Source organism: Opisthocomus hoazin, chromosome 5 (genome assembly GCF_030867145.1).
Source record: "Opisthocomus hoazin isolate bOpiHoa1 chromosome 5, bOpiHoa1.hap1, whole genome shotgun sequence".
Taxonomy (NCBI): Eukaryota; Metazoa; Chordata; class Aves; order Opisthocomiformes; family Opisthocomidae; genus Opisthocomus; species Opisthocomus hoazin.
Genome location: NC_134418.1, coordinates 27,147,726 through 27,167,585, shown reverse-complemented (window position 1 = coordinate 27,167,585; position 19,860 = coordinate 27,147,726). Strand labels below are relative to the sequence as shown.

Below are 19,860 nucleotides of genomic sequence, written 5' to 3'. Positions count from 1 at the left end.
GAAATGCAATTATATATTGGAATCAACTGTTTTGTAACATTAGAAAAAATCTGAAGCTATGTGACATGAAGTACTGAAAGTGCTAACTTAAAACAACGAGTGAAAGAAAACACTTACTGTGCCATAACTTTTCTAACTTGCCAGATTCCTTCTAACTACCATGAAACAGTATGGAAGTGTCTATAAAAAAGAAAGTCCAAGTAGCTCAGCCACAACCATTTAACAATTAGTCAAAAAGTGTGGGTTTTTTGTTTTCTGTGCATATGCAGGTCACCTTTGTGCCCCTTCTGTCATTTTCTTCCTTTTCCAAATTACCTCCCAGTCAAGTAAATAAAGATTAGTTTTCGCTCAATTCAACATTTTATTACTCGTGAATCAGATAGTCCCTTGATAATAACAAATCAATCATAACTCTAACTTCCAGAATGTTTACAGTATTATCAAAGCTACGCAGGTTTTCTTAACCTAATAAAGAGTGTACATTTAAGACATTTCATGTTCTATAATGCAGAATATTTGAATTTTAGAATTAGCATGTTGTAAAAACTTCTGTCAAGTATTTCTTTTAAAAAGAACCAAAATACAGTTCATCAACTAATCATTATATAAGCCAATACCCTTTGTTGCATCCATTCCTCCAACTGCAAACAACACGCCCACTGTAGATTTTCTAGGTTTGGTGCGAGGACTTTGCAACATAGGCCGTCTCTCTGGCAACAGATGGTACTTCATGGCTTCCATAATGAGTTTTTGACATTCAATGTCATCCCTAAAGAGTGCATTATTTTCCATATCTGCCAAAAACTGTGAAAAAGACAGTAAATTAAACAAGCTGTATTGCTATAAACCCCATGAAGAATAAAGACTAGATTACAAAAAAAATATTTTATCCAAAGACTTCCACTGTCTGATTTAAAAATCTATGTATTTTCAAAATGGTCACATAAAAAAGACTAGGGTAAAGGTAAACATGTAATAAACAAAACATTTACATTTTAAGCTAAGCCATTAAGTACACAGAAAAGGAATGCCATCTGATCTTAATGGATGATTGAAGCTTAATGGTCCCAAGGAAGAAAACAAAATCTCCTTGTGTTCCAGTGCCATGACAGGGATGTTGAAAGAAACGGAATCAGACTCTGGGAATCTAAGTCAGTTTAACCTCACGCTCTCACTCCTTAATCCACCCAGCCCAAGTGTCTGTAAAAGCTGCTTCAGACACAGGTTGAGTATTTTAATATATATTCTATTCCTCACTCTGACAGTGGCACAGATCACAGTATATCAATTAATACAAGCCTTTTTAAAAATTTTAATATCAAGGATGCAAGCAAAATTGACAAGTGTTAAATTTTAAACCTGACAAATAAAATTCAAGTTAAATAAAGACTACTAATAAAAGTTATTAAGATTAAAGATTCTGGAGTCTTTTGTACTCCATGTTTGTCAGACTGCAGGAAAAATATATTAGTAGGTTGAGTGTCCTAACTGTAATTATTAGAAGTCTGGACAACCGGCATTTTTCTGAGCTGCAAGACATGGCCTGGGTAACAGAGAAAAAAAAGCAAGTGAAATGACCCACTGAGACTTGAACAGTTGTTAGAACAATGAGAAAAAGGCAAATGCCCCCAGACTGCCATCACAAAATCCAAACTCTTTGTGAATTTCAGAAATGTAAGTCCACAAACCAGAATGAGACGTCATGGTTGAGCTACTGACAGCTAACCAATATCAGGTACAAAACTGCTGTGAAATTTGTAATTGGGAGTATTAAAGGGACTCGTTACAAAATATTTGTGCATAATATGGTGTGTATATCCCCAGCTTAAAGCTGCCTTAGGACTGCAAAGTGGCAAATATGACATCCATGGTTCTAGAAAAGACACAGATACGTACAGACTGCTAAGCCTGAACATCTCTGTATCAGTCAAATCAACAGAAGCTGTGACAGAAAACATAATTAACCTACACAGAGGATTAAAAAAGAATATAAAACCATTCAAAGCCCTTCACCAGCAACTTTACAGAGAACTGATCCTGACTTTTGCAGTATTTCTCTAATTGGATAATGTTCTATTTAAAATAGCAAATTAAAATGTTCACATGTGAATTAGCAGAGGGACCATAATTTTAATTCTTTACTTTCAGTACTTCCCATTGTTTCTTCTCTTTACCCAAAGAACTACCTACCACTTGTATCACTTCACAGGAACACTTTGTGATTATAAAACAGTAAACTAAAAGTTGTCTTTTAACTGCCAGCATGCATTGCTATAAAATTGCACATAGTTAAAAAAAAAAAAAAAATTAATGAATTACTACTGTCCTAAATTGGACATTGTCATAATTGCATACGTGAAAACTAAGGCTTGAAGACAACATGACCAATTCAGACCTCCAATATATATTTCTGATAGACAAGCAGCATTTAAACCAACACCACGTGTCTATATAAGAATTTTGCAACAACAAGATGCAACCCTACATTTTCTCTAGTTTCTCACATCACCTCCTATAAAGAAGTTTTCTCATAGCACAGAATCTCAATCTCTGAAAGCAACTTCATCTCACTTAAAAAGAAATGCAATCCAAGGTTGTTTTGGTACCCAAAAAACCTGCATGCTCTTTAAACTAAGCCTACTGTGTTACAATTTTCTGTAAATATTCTTCACTCAAAGAACTTGGAATGGGCTTACTTACACAAAAGCCAAATCTTTTCAAGTTTTTTTATTTACATAGCTCCTTGTACTAACAGCATTTATAACTGAGCAGCTCCAAATAACGTGTTAGCATGAAATTATAGTCATGGGAAACTTGATGAAGAGAAAGGTAGCGCAGATACTGAAGTACTAAGAATTTTTGTCTAAAAGGAAGCTGAACCCATCTTATAACTCAGAAATTTAATCATCTTTTTCATTAATTTATCAGAGATGGACTACTTGCCACCTTACAGCTTAAGAAGCTCACAGATATTCACCTTTAGCCTTTGTAAGCGCAAAAAGAGACCTACAAATCTTTAGGACGCTGCCTGCTTTAACCAAAGAGATGACAGAATGCTATGTTCGATGAGATGCATGAACTCACAACCAACCAATAAAACTGACAATTCATTACAATATATTGCTTTCAGTGCTACAGTTTCACAGTATTTCCTAAAGTTTTTTTTTTTTAAAGTGTATGAGTGTAAAATTCTTTTCATCTCTGCTTGCAATGTTACTGATTTCAGAAAGTTGTTCCATTTTCTAATTTCATTTCTTTCACATAGCTTTAATCCTTCAACCATAAAATTGGAAACCTTTCCATTATGTTATGTTTGCTGTCAGATTGCCTAATGTCATGTGATCATGAAGCAAAACATGATTCTGAAAATGTTAAGACTGATTTGGACACTTGAAACCAGTTTACTCAATGCACTAATTGTTGTCATATTAAAATCAGAGTTTTAACACTTCAATTTGTTAGAGAAAGTAATAAATAAGAAGGCACCAGAAAATTATTGTATTAGAAATATAAGTATATATTTGGACAAGACTTAAAAATCTAAAAATAAAATAATAGTGAAATATGATATTGCTTTTGTGTTTCATTCTGCTATTTTCCTGATCAGTTTCTGAGTGGACATAATTTGATTTCAGTACATATTTCTGTGAAAATTCTGTATTTTCAGCTTCTAAAGATGTTTCAGTTACAGTGAATTAAGTAAAAGGAATACAGCAGTGGTTACTTAGTTATCAATGAATTAAATGCTCAACAAAAGAATGATTTCCTCCAGGTCAGCTGGCTTACACTGTATTATGTTTCTAAAAAAAGTGAATTACAAAGTCAAGGCCACAACTGACAAAATCCCCCTATTGCATCTACAATAATCAGTATGGAAATATTCACACTAAAATGCTTGCTAGTGAATCTCACTATCAAGCAAGAGGATATAAGACTAGAGGTAATACACAGAATGTCATGTATGTGATTTATCACTATGAATGAACTGAACTGAGTCTTTGTGTTAATAAACTCTACTTATTATTCAGGTTCCATAAAAATCCTGTTTTCTTTATTTAACAGAGATAATTCTCACTAAACAAACTGAAAACTATAAAGCAAAATCCTTTGACTGTATTATAGTAAGCGTTAAATATTACTAATGAAGGTCCAGCAAGGAAGGCTAGCACAAGAGAAGAAAGAAGGGGAAGGAAAAAAAAAAATCTAGTTTACAGGTGTGCTGTTAGATGGTGAATACAAAGCTACACACAACACTAACGACAGTGGTCATTCCTACAGGACTAGGGAGATTGTAACTCACAACTATTTAAACAAATTGAGCTCAAGTCTTCTTCAACATTGCGTGTAAATGTCCAGGAAGGAGAAAAAGTATTGATTGGGAGGAACAAAAAAGTACCCAAGGATATGCTCACTATAACCACAGTACAAACTAGAGTGGAATTGAACAATTTACTTGTGGAGCAAGCAGAGGCAGTCTAATGTAAGCCAGGAGTTTGCTGAGATCTTTCCTTCTCTGTTCCAAATCATGTCGAACCCACGTAAGTAGTGCATTCAGTATAGTTTCTTCATTAGGAATATTCATGTCATCACTTGCTAAAAGCTTTGCAATTTCAGTGGCTGGCAATAACAGAAATTCCTGGTTTCTAATTACTTCCATGAAGTTTTCCTGAAAAAGAAAAAGTAAAGTATTTTTAATACAGGTGACATCATACTTTTAAGACTTTTTTTTATGGAACTCCTACTCTATTCTTCCCCTCTTTTCCCTCCCTTCACACCATCTCTCAGTCCTGCCCGTAAATATCACTAGAGAACTGACCTGAGAGGAAAAAAAAAGTAAAATAAAAATGTATTGAGTTATTTTGACCCCTCATGATTTTTCCAACTGTATCATTCAGTCCCACAGACAGATGTGCTGAAACAACTGCAAAGTTGTGCAAGGGAAGTGCAAGGACAGAAATGAGCAATGAGTTGTGGGTGTTACTATCTTGGCACTGCAAACTGAAGAAACACTTTCTGAAGTATAGTTTAAAAAAATAAAATTGTTCCTGTTGACAATACAGAATATAACGTAAGATGCTTTGTCAAGCAAAGGGCACAACATGCTACAACTGCTGGGCACATCTGTAACTGTTTTTGTTACTGCTAGATTAAACTATGGAGTTTCCAGAGGAAATAAACACCACCACCAATTTTATTGTTAATTTAAGTTTATTCTACTATTTTATAGGTTTTATACAGCTGATCTGATTGACTGGGGAGCAAAACATACAAAGAATCCACAATGCTGTACATGCCTTGCTTTATTAACAATATTTATTTTGATAGGATTCAATTTTCTAGCTTTCATTCTGTCATTTACAGCAACAGCTGCTTACTTCAAAACAGGAAAGTCACAATATGTAACATTTCTGACATTGATATCCTGTTACTTCAGAATACTAGGACTTGCACAATATTCTGTAAGTATTCTCATGAATTTGGGTAGATACAGCAGAAGAGTACAGAGAAACACCATCAGCACTATGAACTTACAGTACGAAACCTGAATGTAACAGAAAAGGGTGAGATCACATCTATCCTCTTTCCCCATGCACCTTTACAAGGCAGCAAAGGAAAGAAAAGTAAAAGCAGTCTATGAATCACATGTTCTTATATTTTAGTAGCTCAAATCCTAGCTAACCTCACACTCCAAACCGTAAGTAACTTCGTGGCAATAAAACAATCAGTTCAGTAAAGGCACTGTTGATTGCTAGATAGCTAGCCAACAGGACGCTGGTTTTGCTCTTTTGCTTATTTAGCATATAAAATCACAATAAAAACATACAGTACAGTTTGGCATTGCATATGCAAAGGACATCATGACAACAAAGCTAAAAAGGTAACACGTCTTCCTTTTTACTGCTTAGTCTAATCATTTCAAAGCTATACCTCACTACTGCAAAAATACTAATTAAAGAATGATGAGCAAAGAGGAAAAAACTAACAAGGAGTAAACCAGTCCACCTTCCGTGAAAGCCACACATATATAAGATGGCTAAAAGATGTCTAAGGGGAAAGATCAAGATGACTCCACTCTACAGGTAACTCTGGAGTTGAAATTAGGAAAAGAATTGAAGGTGTTACCTGTGCACATAATAACTGTGTATTCCTGGAGAGAATTTGGAAAGGAAAATTTTACACTTAATATCTGAAAAGCTTTCCTACTAGAGAGATCCAACTGGCTACACAAAAGTAGTGCTTCCAAGTGAAAACGGTAATAGATTCGTAAGGGAGATAGAGCAGTCTTTTCCTCTTTGACCAGCTTAGCTCTCTGTATTACATAATGAAAGTTAAGAAAATGAGCAAATACAGGAATTAAAAACAGTGAAAGGACCGTACCAATATTCAGTAGCATTACACATGCACTTTTATTTATTTTACTCTGATATCGAATGCTTGGGAGTAAAACTGAAGCTGAAAACAGATCAACATTATTTCCAGAGTTTAAACATGCAGTTCACAGAAATTCACGTTCCACTGAGTTCATCTTTTTCCACTGCTGTTTTTTGGTTGATTCTCTGTCCTAGAGAGTATGCAAGCTGGAGCTATGCTTTTAGTTTTGCTGAATAAACAGGCAGTGAGCGCTGACAAGGAAAAAAGCCAACACTTACTACCTTAAACTTTCCATATTGTCTATCCGGATCACATGAAGAGGAAGGGGAAAGCACCTGCATGGAAAATTGCCTTTGTCTCCGAAGGCAACGACAAGCTGATCTTGTGTAATTGAGTCAAGGATCTTCTTTGGAAAGCTTTTTTCCAACTGGATTTAATCACTTCAACAGCTGTTGTGCGAAAAAAGCCTGATTTTCCTTCTTGTTGCTTGCAGACAACTGCTTTCTGATGGGAACAGATTCAGCTTCCTCTTGCTCCCATTCTATTTTTAAAGCAGAGACTCCTTTTGAGCACAGTATCAAAGCATTCCACTGGGAATACAGCCACTCTTTGGCCTACGTCTGGGCTTTTTTATGATCTGAATCTGACAATTCCTCTTCCTCTACAGACAGAGATTCTGAAGACAAAAAGGAGGAGCCAGTGTATCTCCTAGCATTCTTAACCTCCTCATTAGCCTTTTCTTTCCTTCTTCTTATGGGAACTCTCTGTGGAAGAACAGGATATTTCAGAGAACAAACGGTCTGCAGTTTCAGTCCCTCGCTTTCTGGCCCTGAAAGTGAAAAAAAGAGTTTCCCACCCCCAAAATTAGCTCCTCAAAGAGCCTGGAAACTTTATCACACGAATAGCCTGAGGTTTGCGTAACAGCTAAAGCAAGGACACACAGTCCCTGTGCTCAATGCTGCACATTGCTCCTTCCCATCAACCTTAAATCCACCCTTCAGCAAACGCAGAGTGAGTAACACTGATATTCTTAACCTCAGGTCTGTCTTGGTACAGAGCACAAAAATACTAGGAGCAAATAAAAGACAAGAGGTCATTATACTTATTTCTAAGCGGTACTTAATCCTCACAGTGGGATCCAGCAAGAAGGTTAGGCTCCCTCTGCACTGTGTCAGAAGGATGAGACCCTCAGAGAGCACCAGAACACTTGCAGGCTGGGGAGGACAGTACACCACTGCAGCCCCACAGGCAGCTCCAACCACCGGGCTCTGCTGGGGCTCTGAGCCCAGGCAGCCAAAAAGCAAGAAGTGCTTGACTCGTAAGATCTGAATGAGAATCACGGAATCATTAAGGGTGGAAAAGACCTCTAAGATCATCAAGTCCAACCGTCAACCCAACACCACCACAACTACTAAACCATGTCCCGAAGTGCCACACCTACACGTCTTTTGAATGCCTTCAGGAATGGGGACTCCACCGCTTCCCTGGGCAGCCTGTTCCAATGCCTGACTGCTCTTTCAGTAAAGAAATTTTTCCCAATCTAAATCTCCCCTGATGCAACTTAAGCCCATTTACTCTTGTCCTATCGCTAGTTACTTGGGAGAAGAGACCAACACCTGCCTCACTACAACCTCCTTTCAGGTAGTTGTAGAAAGCAATAAGGTCTCCCCTCAGCCTCCTCTTCTCCAGACTAAGTAATCCCAGTTCCCTCAGCTGCTCCTCTTAAGACTTGCTCTCCAGGCCCTCCACCAGCTTTGTTGCCCTTCTCTGGACATGACCCAGCACCTCAATGTCCTTCTTGTAGTGAGGGGCCGAAAACTGAACACAGTAGCCCAGGTGCGGCCTCACCAGTGCAAAGTACAGGGGCACGATCACTTCCCTACTCCTGCTGGCCAAAGAACAAACAGTGAATATAATTTTGTCTACTGGCTGCTTCAGTCAGCCAGTCAATTCACTAAGAACTGAGCTATCTGACCTTCTGGTAAACTATTAACAGTCACATAGATGTCAGGTAGCAGCTACTTTCCTTTTAAAGCCTGCTTTGACCGTTCTGTTAAGTGATAAACTAACCTAATGCTTTTGGTGTGCCCTGGGTTTGTTGAGAGTACAACTACCATAGCTTGACTCCTCTCTGCATAGTTTCTGGATTCCAAAACAGTCTGGGCAGCATGCAGAAACCTATTTAGCCTTGCCAAGGCAGTACGGATCTATTGTGCTGTGCAGAACTTGGGGAACTTGAAAGACAGAAATACCTTGGATTTCTACAGGTGAAAAGAAGTGAATGAGTATTTTCAAAGTCAGATGATTACTGAGCAGGGTATTTTGGACTGCAACTTCAGGTCCAAGAATATAAAATCCTTGTTTTAGGCACTAACAAAGTCTTTGGGCCTGGCCCTTTGTGGACAAAAAAATACTGAAGTTTCTCTACTTTTCACGCACCCCCCAGCCAAAAGAACAAATTGTTCTGGCTGTTGCAGGAAAAAAAGACAAACTATACCTCTTTGCTTCCTCCTTCCAAATCACAAACTCCACATCGCAATGATTTTTTCTTAACCAACCCCTGCCTTACAAGTGAAAGCAAGTCTAAGTGTCCCATGTCTGCTCTTCTGCAAATTCCTAGCTTCTGCGCTTGGCCTTAATCTGTTACTCTATCCTTTCCAAGTTTTTCTTCTTATAAACAGCCACTGGCTGCGCTCAGAAATCATGCAGACTCCAAAATTAACTTTATCTGAATCTTGGACATTTGATCACTGCTCACATACTTCTGAAGAAAATCAGCATGACCTTTCACTCTGCTTTAAGCACGGAAAGCTGAGCAACACGGATTACAAAGCTATCCACATAGGGGCTGACTCAGGGTCTATCACGTATGATGTTTAGAATGTCTGCTTTCTTTTTTTGTAAGTTAAAATCTGGCTACTGAAGAAGCTCCTGACACTTACCTAAGAACACCTCACTACTCGCCATAGACATTTCATGCTCTGGAAATAACAGAGGCTAGCTTTCCTCAACTTCCCTTTGGTTTACTTTTGTGTGAGAGAGGAGCTACTGGTTTCATTTCAAAGCACATTATCAACTACTTCTAAAAAACACGATGACAAAAAGGGTGTGTCTTTCGACTTTGTGAAGACAGCAAAAAAAAAAAATGCCCAGGAAAGGCTTTTTGTGTGAAAAAGCTTTACGACTTCAAGTGAACAGATACACTACTGGCCAGCCTAATAAAATTCCAGAAATTTTAGTTGTATGACCCCAATACTATATATAAACTGCAGCAAAACAGGATAACCTTTGTACGAAAGATACTTTCACCCAGATATGTCTCATGATTCTGTCAACTGCATTTTAAATCCCTGATGCATAAAAATCTGAGTTGCTCTTTATACAGCATTAAATCCACAACTGATCACTTCAGTTTATTTTACGTTTCACTTAACGCAGCCTGAGGATTTTTCAAGCTTTAGTTTTCAGTGTCAACAAATTGACCTGTTTTGATGACAACCTTAATTATTCTCCTCTGAAAAAACAACTTATCAGCCGTCAACACAGTAAGCAATATAGTAATGCATTACTTAAGTCCTTTTATCATAACACACACCTACATCTTTAAGATCAAGAAGTGCAGCATTCAGATCTTTCTTACTAATTTGTTTTTTTTAAATGCACTGTATTATGTGATTAAAATCATGCCATAAAATCATGCTAACGCTTTCCAATGTGCTGCCATTCAGCGTGACCTGGACAGGCTGGAAAGTTGGGCAGAGAGGAACCTGATGAGGTTCAACAAGGGCAAATGCAGGGTCCTGCACCTGGGGAGGAACAGCTCCATGCATCAGTACAGGCTTGGGGCGGACCTGCTGGAGAGCAGCTCTGCGGAGAGGGACCTGGGTGTCCTAGTGGATGACAGGTTAACCATGAGCCAGCAGCGTGCCCTGGCTGCCAAGAAGGCCAATGGCATTCTGGGATTTATCAAGAGGAGTGTGGCCAGCAGGATGAGGGAGGTTCTTCTTCCTCTCTACTCTGCCCTAGTGAGGCCCCATCTGGAGTACTCTGTGCAGTTCTGGGCTCCCCAGTTCAAGAAAGATGAGGAGCTACTGGAGAGAGTCCAGAGGAGGGCTACGAGGATGGTGAGGGGACTGGAGCATCTCTCCTGTGAGGAGAGGCTGAGGGAGCTGGGCTTGTTCAGCCTGGAGAAGGCTGTGAGGGGACCTTATAAATGCTTACAAATATCTGAAGGGTGGGTGTCAGGAGGATGGGGCCAGACTCTTTTCAGTGGTGTCCAGCGACAGGACAAGGGGCAACGGGCACAAACTGAATCACAGGAAGTTCCATCTGAACATGAGGAAGAACTTCTTCACTCTGAGGGTGATGGAGCACTGGAACAGGCTGCCCAAGGAGGTTGTGGAGTCTCCTTCTCTGGAGATATTCAAGACCCGACTGGACAAGGTCCTCTACAGCCTACTGTAGGTGACCCTGCTTTGGCAGGAGGGTTGGACTAGATGACCCACAGAGGTCCCTTCCAACCCCTACCATTCTGTGATTCTGTGATACCAACGAGCATTATTCAGATAAAGCAGGACTATTAACAGAGGTAGGCCTACTGGGATAATTCACTGATTGGTCCTTCAGTTTAACAAAACGCTCATTTCACCTGAATTTCTTGTCTTTACGTAAAGAACTATTTTAATGAAGCAGGTAAGATGTTTATCAAATTACAGCGTGTTTCATAAAAACCTTTAAAACTGAGAAGTTGTTTTAATTGGAGAAAACCGGTTAAATGGCAGTCTGATTTCTTTCTGAAAACAAAACACACTTTTCTTTCTGAAAAGAAACACTCATAGAAAATACTCTATACAAATTAAAATTTATGTATTTTATCTTATTCTTTGCCGCCTTCTTCAAGCACTTTAAAAGAACCAATATTAAATGGAAAAGACAGAAGTATATACTATACTCAGTATAATCCCCCATTGTTTTACGCTGCCCACTCCAGCATAAAAATAATTAATTGTTTTAACAAACAGAATTTCCAAGTACTACAGGTGTGCTTAACCCTTATGATCTAATACTTCTTAATGGAAAGAGCATCAAGTGGCTAGCACTTACTACTGTTGAACATTTTCTTTTTTCAAACAGCTTTTAAACAAATGAAATTACTTTGGGATTTATTTTAATTGCAGATTCAATTGGACTATACACTTCTATGCAGTTTCCATAGCAACATTCATTTCAAACTAAAGAACCTGTTTCTCTATTACTCATTATTACTAAAATTCAATTTCATGTCTCTGTTGGAACTAAACAACATTAAAAGAGGCCTTGGGAAGAATCCATCTAGCACAACTAATTAGTTTTGAAAATGGCTTTTTGAAACCCACCTAATTTAAATTTCATCCACATTGAAGCCTTAAAAGCAACAATTTTGCCACTGAAATAAACAATGGCCACAAGGCACACAACTGTTTTCCTGTGATCTGAACAAAAGAAAGACAGGTGCTATAAAAGAAGGGCTTTTAGAAAGTTCACAGCCCCTTTCCACCACAAGTCATGAATCGCCAGTCAAAATAGTAAGACTATAATCCCTAACATTAACATTTAAAGACACATGAGTCTAACGTTTATTACTGTTCTGATCTTGCCAGTCCACTTGTAAGATAAATGACAATAGCACAGACCAAAATACATGCTTATTCCGAAAAAGAACAAATAGGTCACAAGAGGGAAGTTGTCATTTTGCGTACTTTTTGTATCGCTGTCTTGCTTAGCATTAATTCTAGTATTCCTCAAAGGCATAAAACGCATTTATCTTCACTGTTTCATCTGACTGTCTACCTAACAGCAGCCCCCTTATTGGTGTCTGAGCAATAATGAAGATCAAGAATAGAAATATCTAAATTACAATCTGCATGCTATTCACTGACCTGGCTTGGTAAATTTCAGTGTGTGCTTGATTTTAAATACATCAGAGATCCACCGACTGAGGGAGAACATTATCTCATACAGAAAAACAGAAGAGCTATTTTAAACTGCTACACATACTAAACTAAGTTAAGCCAAGATGACATAATTAAAAAAAAAAGAGAAGTTTTTAAACTAGCAAAAACTAAGGCAACAAGAGGAAAAGCCACAGATTTCTAACAGTAATTACAAGACAGAAATTAGACCTCTTGCATCTAAGCCAACAGCTTAACGGCAGTGCAATGCCATGCGACACAAGCAAATTAAGTACTATCTTCATTCCCACATCTCTTATGCAGTATCTACACATGCCCTCAATTCAGGTCCCAAGAGCTTACACAAGCGAAATTTCATCAAGCAGTGAGAAAAATGCCTCACAAAACTGCAACGAACAGATGAACTGACTTGCCTCAGAGATAATTCTCCTGCCTTCTTCTGCTGATAACATTACTAAAATACGCTTGTAAGATGGAAAAGAAGAATATTTTACATGAAAATAAAAGGATTACTATTAAGTTTAATTATGTCGGCAGGTCAGTTTTTCTACAAATTAACTCTAAAAATATCAATGGCAGATATGTATTTAGCCACATATTGCCTAGCCTAAAATCAAATTGTTTCATGCCATCCTGACATCCCATTACTAAGAAATTAAGGATAATGCAGAATCTATACTGATGAACGCCTACATTCATACCCCTGGTATAACTTACAACCTCATTACTCCAGCTCATTACAAAACAAGAAGCCTGCAGTTTCATTTAGCAATGTTATTCTGGACTAGATGGTGGCAGCTTGCCCACTGTTAAGTTTGTAGTTTTTGACTGACAGAAATAAGAACAAGCTTTTAAATGATTTTATTGAACGCATATCACACCACCTCATTACTGCTACAGGGAACTATTAATGCTTGCCTATTTTCTTCCAACTCTAAACCAGCAACTTTATTTTGTCATTTCTCATCATGGGAGCATATGGGAATTCTTGCTTGGAAAATGATTAAGGCTTTTTGGGGGAAAAACATTAGTATTCTATTCAGCCAAACATTCTATATTTTCCTTACTAAATAAAGCAGATGAGACTTAAAATAACAACATACCATAGTGTAATTGTGAGCCACCTTGTGCAAGTCAGTGCAACCCTGTGCATCAGCAAAAGATCGGATTCCAAGGCAATTGGACGGGTGAAGCTGCTTCATTAGGAATTTACAGCATGCTTCTACAACCTGAGAGAGCTGAAGAAGGCAAGCTGTAGACAACAGGCACTCAATGTTATCTTCTTTTAATTCAAGGCGACCTAGTAACATTAAAAAGTAGATCACATTCATTTTGCTCTCATCATTTGTTAAATTCCCTAAAACTCAGAGGCAACAGCATTACTTACAGACTGTATGACAGAATATAAAGCTTAGCAAACATGACCCTCAGCAACAGATAATCAGCTTTTCAAAATTAGTACCTATAGTGATACAAGGAAAGGGAATGCTAGTCAGATTCCTTTTTTGTCAGCCATGATACATTTAAAATACCCACATAATTTGTTAACTAGCAGAATATAGTATTATCAGAGAAACTATATCCTACCAGGTTGCCTCAGGTAACAGCAATGATGATTTATTTTTATTTATTTATAAGGAATTAAATGACGTGAATAATAATTTCTAAAGAGCATTTGAAATCTAGTTACGGAATATATGATGCTCACAGGAGAAGAATTCATTAGATGAAATTCCCATTTTCATTCTAAATACCTGTATATGCGTATTGAACCAGAGCCCACAATGCATTTGGCTCCACACCTTCCATCTTGATTTCTTCCTGTCTTGCTTCCCTCACGTCATTAGTGAACATTGCCGCAAAGTAGTCCGAAACAGAGGAGAGAACCAATCTGAGTACATCGTGCAGCAGAAAAGGAGAGACAAAGACAAAGCAAGGAAAAGAAAAAAAAACTTAGTCAACCTGATGTTTGTTCATTTATGATTCATTACTTTGCCCTTTGAACAAACACTGTAGTGAGAAAAACATTTTTAAATTGAAAAACTGCTCCATGCTCTAGTTCCCCTCTATGAATAATGAAGTACTGTTATCAAATCTACATTTGCTGCTAACGTAAATGAATTACCCTTTCAAAGCTCAATGACTTTTAATAGCCAACACAAAAACAACCCACAAAACCACATAAATTGGAAATGGAATATAAATATATACTAAGGAAATAAAAAAAAAAATCAAATCGACTTCTGCTTATATTATGTCAGGTGTTTTTTTAAATGTGAAAGAATTGCTTATTAGTCCTTTTCAAAGTGCTTTAAAATGCTTTTGCTCTTGGTGCACGCATATGTATTCATTTACTAATACAGACAGATGACAGAACTGAGTACAGTAAACACGGAGATGGTACAGTGTAATCTCTTTCGTGGGTATGTATTTAGCCTTTTGTTAACAATTCCGAGTATTTTAAGATACTGAGTAAACATGTTGCTGCTCAACAGGTATTTCTTTAGATTACTGAGAGTAAAACACTGAGTATATATAATAGTGCCACTCCACAAAATGTACAATAGTTTAGATGTCTCAGTATGTGTTCACAGGACTAAGGTGAAAGAGAAAGAGAGTCACGGGAGGCAGGAATATTCAACCCGTAGTCCTGTTGTATGAAACCTACCATAACTATTCATGAGGTCTGCTGGTCTCTTCCCTAAGAGACCTCCAGAACAGCCTTGTGGGCTGGATCATTTTTGTACTGCAGCAGTGCACTGTTGCCTTGCTCACAGGGAATTCAAACATAAATACACTTGTGTATGTACTGAGCTACACAAACAGCAAGCTCAAGAACCAAGCCTACTACAAACACACTACACAGTCCATCAGCATACATTCAATGAATCTACTGCTGCATGAAAAGTCAGTTTATTCTGTGCTGATTTATTATATTGGCTTGTTAAGATGACAGAGGTCAGGAACCACGTAACAGAGTAAAATTAATTGAAAAGGTGAGCATCGGTGCTGAGGAACAAGTCTAAGCATGTATCAATGGGGATGATTTGCAGGTGCACACACAAAGTCATGAACTACAAAGAACTGTCTCTTTATTAAATAACTGCAAAATAACAAATTGTTGACCAATTTCAACTACTTTTTTCTCGCTGATTGTCTGACCATTGACCATTTGGTCAGGCCTATAGCAGGGTAATCCTTTTGTTCTAGCTGCTGAGGCAACAGACTTGTGTTAAGAGCACACGGAGAAAAGATTAATTTTAATTTAACATCTCATATGATTAAACTTTTATAATGAGAAATAAAGAACATATTGTTCTTGAAATACAAGATTTATTCTGTGGCTGATTTGCTGAGAAAAATTAGAACATTCTGCCAAGGTAGTGTCCAGGCATCACTTCCACACATTTTAACCTCAGGTTTAATGACGCTTTCAGTTACATGAAAATACTGCCTCCTAGAGATCTGTAGCAGTTTAGTGAAATTTGAGAGTACATTCTTATAAACATCAAGGGAGAGTTTTTTCAACTGCTTTTCATGATAGAATGAGATGACAAGATCCGATTTGTATGTGCAAAATAGGGGTTCTCATCGGAAGGGAAAGCGTGTAGATGGACAGATTTGAATAACCCAAGTAACTCTGCAGGTCCAATTCAGAATAAAAAAAAAAAAAAAAAGGGCAAACCAAACAAAATATTCACCACTGACAATACTGACTTCAACTTCTATGCAGAACAGAGCTTGAAAAGAAAGGTCTCTGCGACAGGAAACAGAACCTAAAACCTAATCTTAACATGGTTTGGGGTTTTTTGGTTTGGTTGGTTGTTTTCTTTCCTTCCCCTTAACAGTGCAACTGGTTTAGTTAGCTGCGCTATTATTTAGAAAATAGCTGGACTGTACATAATTTAGCAACAACTGTTGAAGAAATGCCAAATAATAACCCAAGGCTCCAGACAAACTACTTCCACCAGCTGTGCGATATCGACAAATGTCTCCCTGTACCTTCCAGTCTCGAAGTCCTCCAAAATAAATTATTAGAAATTTAAAATGCAATCCATTCAGTATTATTGCAAACTTGTGTTCAGATTCATGAGAAGGTATACACGCTTCACAGTGCTAAGTGCTTTCCAGAGAGTGACCTGCATATGCCGAAACAGGACCTGCAGCCCAGAAGTAGATTAATACAAGTAATATGCCGAAGCACAAATTAGACTGGTAATAATTTTGTAATCATTTTAGCCAAAAAGCATGTTCACAACAAAAAGTCTTAGAACAGGTATCCACACATTTCTCTTAATTTAACTAATGTAGAAAAAAGTTCTTTCAAGGAAAGAAAGGGGATTAAAAGATACAGTGACAATGCATCAAAGTGACACTGAGCTAGCATAAAAGAAAACAAAGGCAGACTCCCAGCCAACTGGCCTTTTCTTGTCCTATGTTTTTCCCACTAGTCAATAAAAATCAATTACTGCTTTACTCATACCATTTGATACCCACTTGTTCACTGATCTTTTAATCTTATAGCTAGTAACTGATTTTTCTTTCAACCTTTTTCTGGATTGTCTAAAATTAAACTGCATCCCTACGTACAGAGTACACAATGTGAAGCAGCTAACACCTTCATATAACCGAGGAATCCATGGAAGACTTTCCTCATCCATATTTGACCTTTTTGCTAAAAAACCTCTAAAAGACCTAAGTGACAAGTATGATTTTTCAAAAGAAACTCCGTGCAATGACTACAAAAACCATACTTATATTCACAATCTCCTTGTTAAATAGAGCCATCATGACTCTGTTAGTCTTTAACATAAAGCAAATCTCTTTGTGTTATTTATTCATCATTAAAATTAATATATTCATCCATATCAAGAGTTGACTGGGAACTACTGATGCTACAAAATACTGCCTTTCCTCAGTTTAGAAACTGAAGAAGGCTATGGTCTTTGAATTCTGAGTTTGTAATCTTTTTTTCCCCTAGGTGTAATATTTCTTTCATAATTGGCCCAACTAAAATGCCAATGAAATTAGTATAAATTAACATCAGAGAGGCCTCCTAACAGTAGGAAAAAAAAAAAATCAAGAAAAAGCCTTAACACAGTTGGCATTGAATTGTTCAGCTGCGGATGTCGAACGTAATTACCTTTACTTTCCTTACCTAATTATCAGCTACTGCCAAATACTCAATTCTGCACAAGTAAGATTACAAGAATTTGGCTACTGAATCACATGCAGTAGGTTGGTTGCGCTTTTCTGCGCACAGGAGAAATGTAGAGAAAAAGGAACACACGAATACCAGACTTTTTCATCTGGGAGATCATGAAATGTCTGAACAATTAATCTCTCTGGAAGAAACACTCAACAGCTATGGGCTAAACACTGAAAATCTGTTTCAGTATGTCCCCCTGTTCTTACAGGAGGTTCTGATCCAAAACCAGAAAGATCCACCATGACGGCTTCACTTATTTTGAAGAGTTTTCTAATTTCACTGTTACCGAGACCCGGTAACATATGTGTGAGCAGGGTGGCACGCCTGAATTAAATTGTACTTCTTTTGGAACTGCCACAAGCTGCATCATCTAGACAGTTTTCTAGGTCTTCAAGGCAATTATTACATAAAATGATGATAGCTGTCAAATCGGCAATTTACAGATCTAGTATCTCCCAACCTGATTCACCTGACAGAATGAAGTGAAGCTTCTTAACATCTTAAAGATAAAAGAGATGCTTCCTAGGCAACTCCTTGTTTGTGGCTGTGTAACAACTGAAAATAGTCCTGCGGAACTCAACAGCACATTAATATCATTCACTGAAGTTGTAAGGTGATCCTGAATACTTCATGCATCCTAGCATGAAGCACCTGATACATTGGTGGCTTCAGGTAGTTTCTATTCTTGATAACAAAGTATGTCAGTAATAAAAAGAATATATGAAAGTGGTACTATCCCACACTAGTAATATATCTGTATTTATTTCAATTAAATTTGTTTAAAAGCAAGCAACACCTAAAAATACATGCAGTATGTTTATGTTAAAATGATTTCCAATTGTAGCTCTTTTCCAGGGAAATCAAACCTTTCAAAAATTGTTTGCTGCTTCTGACACTGAAATGATGATTACAAGAAACTATTTCGTAAAAGTTTTCAAAATAACCACAGTTAGTAGCAATAGTACCTTTTAAACATAAAGCTACCACAGAACTGCGTTTTTATATACTTTGACTTTCTGGAAAGACACTTTGCGTTAAACTTTTATAAACATGTAGCTAAAACAAAAAAAAAAAGCTGCAGTGAAGAATTTACAAACTACAGCAATACTGACTGTGAAAGAAAGGAACTATTATTAAGTCACATGGAAAAGAAGCACAAAAATAAATAAGCCTCAAGATAAAAATGTCTGCAAACCAGGAACTGCGCTCTTCCAGACAAGCTTCCTAACCCCGAGAGCACATAACCTTCCATTTGCCTGCTTTCCTCCAGTCCCACCTTTCGTATTTCCATCTTTCAGCGTCAACAGGAATAAAGAAAATGGCTCTACACAGGTTTTCAGATTGCTGGTAAAAGGATGCAGGGCAGGCTTTAAATCCCCTCTGGTGAGGAATTTACACAGACCTCCCTTTTCTGAAGTCAATGTTCTGACCACCAGGTTATTACAAAACAAAACAAACTTTTATAATGGATGTAGCAGTTAGGTGAATGTAATAAATAGGAAAGTAATAAATTACTTTTAGGCATCTGAAATTGCAGTTGACACAGAAAAAGCATCTGAAAAACTTAAATTTCATTAAGAGTCTGGCAAAATTTCTTTATGGAACTGTAGGCTGAGGGAGTGGGAATATAATGCATTTTTTCCTTGTGGAGAACTGTCCCCTTTCCTACTTGCTTCTTGATCTCCTAAATAAGTTCTTAGCTATAATTTCAGCACAGAACAAGAAGATAAACAGTCTTAGAACAACAGAGAATCACATATTCAGAAAAATCATGACTACAATGTGATACTTTTATTTATAGTAGACTCGTAGACTGAATTCTTTGAATAGACACAAACCAAAACCCTTCAGAATTTTTCAGTAATGCATTAACTGTGCTTACTACTATTGCAGACACCAAACTCACTGCTCTTTTCTCTAAAAACATTTATCACACACCTCGGAACATTCAACTATCATCAAATGTAGAAACATATCATTAAGAAAAAAAAATACAGGAACTACTAAAAATATCAGGTTCAAAACACGCAATCTGAACACTCCTCTCTATATATGAGAGTGACTAAAAAATGTTCTTTCTTACCAATACTATGTGACCACATATTAAAAAAAAAAACTTTTATTTTTGTTAAAAAGGGGGAAAAAAAAAGCTGCCCAGTGTAGGTGAACTTTCCATTTTCTTACACCTTAGAATGCCAAGCCATTAAGCTAATATCTATTTAATACATCTTTCATTGCTTATCAAGTCTTAAGACAAAATAATCACTAGCATCCTGAAATACACTGACTGCTTCAGCCTGCAGTCCATACTAAAGAAGTCAGAATGTG

General features: G+C 37.3%; 1 protein-coding gene across 5 annotated transcripts in view; it reads right to left on the bottom strand.

Moving 5' to 3' along the window:
* The window catches only part of KLHL5 (kelch like family member 5), a 76,956-nt gene that overhangs the window by 10,074 nt on the left and 47,022 nt on the right, over window positions 1-19,860 (bottom strand). For 4 of the 5 annotated variants that reach the window (XM_075420705.1, XM_075420704.1, XM_009935514.2 and 1 more), the window contains 4 exons: window positions 14,078-14,214; window positions 13,427-13,623; window positions 4,454-4,666; window positions 618-804 (listed from right to left, as the gene is read on the bottom strand). In XM_075420705.1, the coding sequence (XP_075276820.1) occupies window positions 618-804; window positions 4,454-4,666; window positions 13,427-13,623; window positions 14,078-14,214 (734 nt within the window). The remainder of the gene's footprint in view (window positions 1-617; window positions 805-4,453; window positions 4,667-13,426; window positions 13,624-14,077; window positions 14,215-19,860) is intronic. The other variant, XM_075420703.1, reaches the window with a different exon arrangement.